The 9,017-nt window shown below is 38.2% G+C and overlaps 1 protein-coding gene across 1 annotated transcript; it reads right to left on the bottom strand.

Annotated features, from left to right (window-relative positions):
* Positions 1–7,747: 7,747 nt before the first annotated feature.
* Positions 7,748–8,692, bottom strand: LOC102810543 (olfactory receptor 2B2-like). Its single transcript, XM_006872848.1, has one exon. The coding sequence runs from the start codon at positions 8,690–8,692 to the stop codon at positions 7,748–7,750; it is 945 nt and encodes a 314-aa protein (XP_006872910.1).
* Positions 8,693–9,017: the final 325 nt, after the last annotated feature.

A 9,017-nucleotide genomic window follows, 5' to 3' on the forward strand; every position in this document is an offset into this window, starting at 1 on the left:
AGAGGAAAATTATTCATGGGCTAGAGGGTAGACACATGCTAACACAGGGAACAAGGCAGGCAATATACAATAAGAGGCAGGTTAGCAGAGGAAAGATGAATGTAGTGGGAGACACAGGGAGGAATGAAATAGTTAAAGTGAACAGAGGGAAACACTATTAACTGTTTGTACATGGAGGGGATTGCAACCATGTAATGAAGCAAAGTATATGATTTGTTGAATGTAAAACTGATGCTCTGATCTATAATCTTCACTAAATTCACAATAAAAAGTTAGAAAAAAAAAAAGACAACAGAATGGATAAGAAAACTTTCTTTAAAAAAAGGAAGCAAGAAATCAAATGATGATGCATTTGGTTAGGCAGATCTGTTGCAAAAGACCTCTTTTTAACGTGTTAAATGGCAAAGATGTTACTTTGAAGCTAGGTTACACTGAACCCAACACATGGATTTTCATTCACCTCACATGCATGCAAAAGCTGGACAATGAATAAAGAAGGCCACAGAAGAATCAATGCATTTGAATTATGGTGTTGGCAAAGATATTAAATAAACCTTGGACTACCAGAATAATAAACAAATTTGTTTTGGAAAAAGTACTACCACATTGCTCCTTGGAAGTGAACAAAGTTGAAACTTTGTCCATAGTGATTTGGTCATGTAAGGAAGGACCAGTCCCTGCAGAAGGACATCAAGCTTCGTCAAGTGTAGGGTCAATGAAAAAGAGAAGACCCTCAATGAGATAAATTGACACAGTGACAATAATAGTGGGCTCAAACAATAACCACTGTGAGGATAACACAGAATCAGGCAGTATTTTGTTTTGTTGTATATAGGGTTGTCATGAGCTGGAACTGATGTGACTGCACCTGACAACGGTGACTAATGACAAAGTCCTAGTGTTCCAGTGGGGTCAGCACTGTGTTCCTTATTGCAAGGTGGTTGGTTCTGCTGTTCTGAGGGAGAAAGATGAGTCTGTCTGCTATTGTAAACATTTAGTCTCTGAAGCCTTATTGGACAGTCCTACTCTGTTGAAAAGTGTTGCTATGAGTAAGAATAGACTCGATGGCTTTTTTTTTTTTTTGAAATGGCTAATGATTGAGAGCATTTCTTCATGTGTTCGTTTTTGGGACCTTCATTTACTGAAGGGGGGCACAACTATAAATTAGGAGAAACAGCTGCAGACATCCATTTATAATTGGAACATGGAACATATGAAGTATGAATCTAGGAAAATTGAGAATTGTGTAAAATGAGATGGAACTCATAAACATTGATATCCAAGACATTAGTGAGCTGAAATGGACTGGTATTGGCCATTTTGAATCTGACAATCACATGGTCTACTATGCCGGGAATGACAAATTGAATAGAAATGCTATCACATTCATCATCAAAAGGAACATTTCAAGATTTATCTGAAAGTATAATGCTGTCTGTGATAGGATAATATCCATATGCCTATAAGGAAGACCAGATGATACCACTGCTATTCAAATTTATGCACTGACCACTATAGCCAGTGATAATGAAATTCAAGAATTCAACCAGGTTTTTAAATGTGAAATTGATCAGACATGCAATCAAGATGTATTGATAATTACTGGTGATTGGAATGCAAATGTTGGAAACAAACATTTGCCTTTGTGATAGAAATAATGCTGGAGATGACATGATAGAATTTTGCAAAACCAATGACTTGTTCATTGCAAATATCTTTTTTAACAACATAAAGACACATGAACTTCACCAAATGGAATACATAGATATCAAATTGTCTAGTTCTGTGAAAAGAGATGGTGGAAAAGCTCCATGTTATCAGCCAAAACAAGAACAGGGGCAAACTGTGAAATGGACCGTCAATTGCATATATTCAAGTTCGGGCTGAAACTGGAAAAAACGAAAACAAGTCCACAAGAGCCAAAATATGACCTTGAATATATCCCTCCTGAAAATAGAGATCATCTTAAAAATTAATTTAATGTGTTAGGTGCTAATGACCAAAAACCACAAGAGTTGTTAGATGACATCAAGAACGTTGTACAGGAAGAAAGCAAAAGGTCAGTAAGAAGATTCGGAAAAAAGTAAAGACCAAAAACGATATCCTTCTCCAGTGACTGGTCCGTCCTGATATGACCGAAGTATACAAGATGAAGTTTGGCCATCCAGGCCTCCAAGGAGCATGGTACTTTTAATATTCTCCTCCAACACCATAACTGAAATGCATCATTTCTTCTACGGTCTTCCTTCTTTACTGCCCAGCTTTTGCATGCATATGAGGTTACTGAAAAGACCATGGCTTGGGTCAGGCACACTCTAGTCCTCAAGTTGACATCTTTGCTCTTCAACACTTTAAAAAGGGCTTGTGGGGCAGATTTGTCTAATGCAGTACGTCGTTTCATTCCTTGACTGCTGCTTCCATGAGTGTTGATGGTTGATCCAAGAAGAATTAAGTCTTTGACAACTTCAATCTTTTCTCCTTTGATAAGAATGTTGTTTATTGTTCCAGTGGTGAGGATTTTTGTTTTCTTTACACTGAGATGCAATCCATACCGAAAGCTGTGATCTTTGAACTTCATGGGTAAGTATTAAGTCCTCTTCACTTCCAGCAAGCAAGGTGGTATCATCTACTTGTTAATGAGTCTTCCTCCAGTCCTGATGCCACATTTTTCTTCATTTAACCCAGCTTCTCAGATTATTTGCTTGGTATAGAGGTTGAATAAGTATGGGGAAAGAATACAACACTGTCACACACTTTTCTTAATTTTAAACCGTTAAGTGTTCCCATGTTCTGTTCGAACAACTGCCTCTTGGTCCATGTACATATTACTCATGAGCACAGTTAAGTGTTCTGGAATATTCATACTTCTCAGTATTGCCCATAGCTTTTCATGATCCACACAATTGAAACCTTTTGCATAGTCAGTAAAACACAAGTAAACATCTTTCTGGTATTCTCTGCTCTCAGCCAACATCCATCTGACATCAGCAATGATATCCTTCATTCCACGTCCTCTTCTGAATCCAGCTTGAGACTCTGGAAATTCTCTGTCAATGTATGCTTGCAGCCGTTTCTGTAAAATGTTTAGTAAAACTTTACTCTCATGGGATATCTAAGATATTGTCCGATGATTTCTACATTCCGTTGGGTCACCTCTTTTTGGAATGGGCACAAATATGGACCTTTTGCAATCAGTTGGCCAGATAGTTGTGTTCCAAAATTCTTGGCATAGATATGTGAGTGCCTCTAGTGCCCCCTCACTTTCTTGAAAGATTTCAATTTGTATTCCATCAGTTGCTGGTGCCTTGTTCTTTGTCAATGCCTTCAATGCACCTTAGATTTCTTCCTTCAATGTCATTGGCTTTTGAGCATATGCTGCCTCTTGAAACGGCTAAACATCAACCATTTCCTTTTGGTACAGTGACTCAGTGTATTCCTTCCATCATTTGTTGATGCTTTCTGCATCATTCAATAATTTTCCCAGAGAATAATAATGAAAGTGAAGGCTTGAATTTTTTCTTCAGTTCCTCTAGCTTGAGAAATGCTGAGTGTGTTCTTCCCTTTTGGTTTTCTGAATCCAGATTTTTGCACATTTCATTGTAATACAGTTTGTCTTCTCGAGTTGACCTTTGAATTTTCTTTTCAGCTCTTTACCTCCTCATTTCTTCCATTTGCTTTAGTATCTCTATACTGGAGAGCAAATTTCAGTGTCTCTTCTGACATCCATCTTTTCCTTTTCTTGTCTTCTTAAATGACATTTTGCTTTCTTCTTGATGATGTTCCTGATGTCATCCCACAACTCTTCTTGTCTTCATTCTTCATTGTTTAATGTATAAAATCTGTTCTTCAGCTGATCTATAAATTCAGGTGGGATATAGTCAAGGTCATATTTTGTCTCTCATGGACTTGTTTTCATTGTCTTCAGCTCCAGTCTGAATTTGCATATGAGCAATGGATAGTCTGTTCCATAATCTTTCCCTGGTAATGTTTTGACTGATGATATAGAGCTTTTTTTTACCATGTCTTTTCACAGATGTAGTCAATTTAATTTCTGTGTATTCCATCTGGTGAGGTCTATGTGTCTATAATCATCTTTTGTGCTGTCTAAAGAAGGTATTTGAAATGAACAGATTATTGGTTTTGCAGAATTCTATCATGTGATCTCCAGCATCATTTCCATCACTAAGGCCATATTTTCCAACTACTTATCCTTCCTCTTTGTTTCCAGCCTTTGCATTCCAATCACCATTAATGATCAATACATCTTGACTGCATGTTTGATCAATTTGAGATTGAAGAAGTTGATACAATTCTTCTATTTCATCCTCACTGGCTTTAGTAGTATTAACTGGTCTTCCCTGTAGGTGCATGTATATTATCCTATCACATACAGCGTTGTACCTCATGACTCCTCTGGATATGTTCTTTTTGATGATGAATGCAACACCATTTGTCTTCAATTTGTGATTCCCGGCTTAGTAAACTATGTGGTTGTAAGATTCAAAATGGCCAATATCAGTCCATTTCAGCTCACTATAATGTCTAAGATATTGAAGTTTATGCATTCCATTTCATTTTTGACAATTTCCAATTTTCCTAGATTCCTACTTCATACATTCCATATTCTGATTATTAATGGATATTTATCTTCATTTTTAGTTGTGCCATGTCAGCAAATGAAGGTCCCTAGGACTTTACTCCCATAGGCTTTACTCCATTTGTATTAATTACCACAGTGAACTCTACTTTGAGGAGGCATAGCTTCCTCAGCCGCACTTTGAGTGCCTTTCCAGCACTATATCTGACCATGTTTCTCTGCTATTCATAAGGTTTTCAGGGACCAAATATTTGAAAGTAGTTCATCTCTCTTTCTTCCTATTCTGTCTTCAGTCTGGAAGCTCATCTGAAACCTGTCCACCATGGATGACCCTTCTGATATTTAAAATACCTGTGGAATAGCTTCCAGAATCACAGTAACTCACAGCCACTACAGTACAACAAACTGACAGATGAGTGGTTGAAAGCATCTTTAAATAATGTGTATTTATAATGCAATTTATAGTCAGAGACTTTAAAACATTTCTTAAAGAATAAAGTTAACAGATCAACTAAGGTTTGACTTGAACATGAAGTTCTTATAATCATCATTTGTTGTTGTTGTTGTTAAGTGCCATCGAGTCGGGTCCGACCCATAGCATCATCATACTGAAATATAAATAACTTGCTGAGTCAAGTTATGAAAGAGGCTTCCTTGTCAAACACGTAAATCACTGTTGTTGTTAAGTGCCATTGAGTCCGCTCCAACTCATAGCAACCAGGTATAGGGTTTCCAAGGAGTGGATTTGAACTGCTGACCTGTGATTCACAATCCAGCGCTGATCTTACAACGCCACACTAGGAGTCCTCCTCGCCAGGACTAGTAACTTAATTTTCTTAAGTTAGAATTTTTTTCCACCTTAGATTTTTCCACCACTGTTCTTTGTCCAAACCACCCCACAGAGTAAATTCTATTTGTATTGTCCTCAAACTTAGTGTTTAACAAAAGAGCATAAGACTAATAAAGGTTTATGACAAAAATAATTTATTCTTAAAATCACCAACTCTAAATTTTTCATGTTTTCTTTCCATTTCTGTATTTCTATCTTAAATGTTTTAAACCAAATTGTCTATTGACTTCAGTTAGCTTTATGGCTTCTTAAAAAGCCTTGTGATGTGTGCTGGTTGATACCCAACCATATCCACCATATAGGACAGAATAGAACTCTCTCATAGGATTTCCAGGGTAAAATCTTTATAGGAGCAAATAGCCCAATCTTTCTTCCCATGGAGCTATTGGTTAGTTGGAACTGCTTTTAGTTAGCAGTTAAGCATGTCACCATTGCACCACTTGCTGTTGTTGTTTTTATATGTTGTCGAGTTGGTTCCGACCCATAGCGACCCTATATAGGGTTTCCAAGGAGCTACTGGTGAGCTTGAACCATCAACCTTACAGTTCAAACCGACTTTGCAGTACAGCACATTAACCCACAGTGCCACACCAGGACTCTTATTGTACACTTGTTGTTGTTAGGTGCCATCGAGTCAGTACTGACTCATAGCGACTCTGCACTGACTCATAGTGACAGAATGAAACACTGCCCAGTCCTGGGCCAACCTCACAATTGTTGCCACGCTTGAGCCCATTGATGCTGCCACTTTGACAATCCATCTCACTGGGGGTCTTCATCTTTTTTTCTAACACTCTACCATACCAAACATGATATCCTTCTCCAGCTACTGGTCCCTCCTGACAATATGTCCAAGGTATGAGAGACGAAGTTTAGCCATCCTGGATTCTAAGGAGCACTCTGGCTGCACTTCTCCCAACACAGATCTGTTGGTTCTTTTGGCATCCCATGGCACTTTCAATATTCTCCTACACCACCATAACTCAAAAGCATTAATTCATCTATGGTCTTCCTTATTCACTGTCCAGCTTTCACATGCATATGAAGTTATTGAAAATACCATGGCTTGAGTCAGGCGCACCTTAGTCCTCAAGTTGACATCTTTGCTCTTCAACACTTTAAAAAGGTCTTGTGCAGCAGATTTTCCTAATGAAAAACATCATTTGACTTCTTGACTGCTGCTTCCATAAGTGTTGATAGTTGATCCAAGAAGAATGAAGTCCTTGACAACTTCAATCTTTTCTCCATTGATAAGAATGTTATTGGTCCAGTGGTGAGGACTTTTTGTTTTCTTTACATTGAGATGCAATCCATACCCAATGCTGTCCTCTTTAATTGCACACTTGTTGTTGTTAAATGCCATTGAGTCGATTCCAACCAATAATGATCCTGTATAGGGTTTCCAAGGAGCACCTGGTGAGATTGAACCACCGACCTTGCAGTTCAAATGATTTTGCAGTCTGATGCATTAGCCCACAGTGCCACACCAGGACCCCTTTAAAAGAACCTTGTTGTTAAATGTTGTTGAGTCCGTTCCAGCCTATAGCAATCCTGTATAGGGCTTCCAGGGAGCAACTGGTAGATTTGAACTGCTGACCTTGTGGTTTGCAGTCCGGTGCCAATCCTACAGTGCCACACCAGGAGCCCATAAGAATCTTGGTGGTGATTGTGTGCATGGAGTCAGTTCTGACTCATAGTGACCTTGTGTAGGGGTTCCAAAATTGTAAATCTTTATGAGATCAGAAAGCCTCATCCTTTTCCTACAGAGTGACTGTTAGTTTGATTTTATGGTTAGCAGTCAGCTCATATCCCACTAGGCTACCAGAGCTCCTTGATCAGAGTCTTAGGTGCATAGTATATTTGAATATTGAATGATAGAAGATGACTAGATGTTGTCAACAACTATTGATGCAAGTTAACTCATCATAGTAATGATAGTAGTGTCTTTCTAAAACACAAGCTCATTTTTAATTTACTTGGGATTCATTTATTAATAATTTAAGTCAAATATACACCTTTCTAAATATATTTTTCATAATATATTGCATTATTTTCCCTCTGAGACTATGTTAATTTGTAATTAAGGTTAGGGAGAAGAATGACATGACTTGGTAGGATTCAATTTTGTAGAACAGATTTTTCATAAGTGGATAAGCTATGTATAAATTGTTTATTCCTTAGTGCTGTTTGATTTGTGAAAGATAAGCTATTGATACCCTGTTCTTCATCACTTCCATGTCCCACATCTAATTTAAAAGACAAACATATTCCTTCTTACATCCCATTCTTCTTTTCAGAGATCATCTTATCTTGACCCAAAACTCTTTGGTCAGTGCTCTTTGAAGGGCAACTTTCACATCCTTGTTCCTCAGTGTATAAATAAATGGGTTGAGGGTAGGTGTGACAATTCCATAGAAGAGAGCCATGATCTTCCCTCTGTCATGGGAATAACTAGAGGGAGGCTGGACATACATACTGATTGCTGTAAAATAGAAGAGGGACACCACCAGCAAATGTGAAACACATGTATTAAATGCTTTCCACCGACTTTCGGCAGAACGAATTTTCATTACTGCCCGAGCAATAAAGATGTAAGTGCCCATGATGAGGGTGAGAGGCACCAGGAGCAGCAAAGCTCCTAGAACATTGAGCTCAGCCTCATTCACACGAGTATCTGTACAGGCTAGCTTCAAAAGGGCAGGAACTTCACAGAAGAAATGATCCATCACCCTCCGTCCACATCTTGGGGCCACCACTGTAAGAGTAGACTGTACAAGAGAGTTAGCAAAACCACTAATCCAGGTCCCAGTGGCCATGTGGATACAACGTTTGTGGTTCATGATGATTGGGTAGTGAAGGGGTTTGCAAATAGCAGCATAACGGTCAAAGGCCATAATGGCTAGAAGTATGCACTCAGTGGAACCCAAGGCCAAGAATATATAGAGTTGTGCAATGCAGCCACCATAGCTAATGGTCTTTTCTGGTCCTCTGAGGTTGACTAGCATTTGTGGAACAGTGCTGGTGGTATAGCAGAGATCCAGAAGGGATAGATTTGATACAAAAAAGTACATGGGACTGTCAAGCTGAGGATCTAGGCGGCAAACTAAAATAATGGAAATATTTCCAAATAGGGCAAAGATGTAAGCCACCAGAAAGATTACAAAGAGTGGTGTTTCAAGCCAGGGCTGGTTAGAGAAGCCCAGTAAGATGAAACCATTCAGTGAGCTCTGATTGTTGATTGGCATTTTGATACTTCAGATTAAATTCCAGTGGAGACTTCTAAATATTCACTGCTATGGGTGGATATCATTGATTAAAAATGAAAGTCATTGAGAATTAGAGACCCAAGATGCTGAAATGAAATTCTCATTTGCCCAGTAGTCTGCATTTATAACCTATATTATTATATCCTAATTATGGGTGAAATTATATTAAATCAACATTGTCAATGTTGTATGGAAATATTGATGAGAAAATAATAAAGAAAACACCATAAAAATTGTTTGAAATTTTTGCTTTTTTCATGGGTGTCTCCCAGTTAGCTGCTCACCCCTTTTGGATTTTGATGTC

The sequence above is a fragment of the Chrysochloris asiatica genome, unplaced genomic scaffold (genome assembly GCF_000296735.1).
Source record: "Chrysochloris asiatica unplaced genomic scaffold, ChrAsi1.0 scaffold00213, whole genome shotgun sequence".
Taxonomy (NCBI): domain Eukaryota; kingdom Metazoa; phylum Chordata; class Mammalia; order Afrosoricida; family Chrysochloridae; genus Chrysochloris; species Chrysochloris asiatica.

Coding starts and splice junctions, on each gene's coding strand:
- LOC102810543 (XM_006872848.1), bottom strand. CDS start 8,692: ATGCCAATCAACAATCAGAGCTCACTGAATGGTTTCATCTTACTGGGC.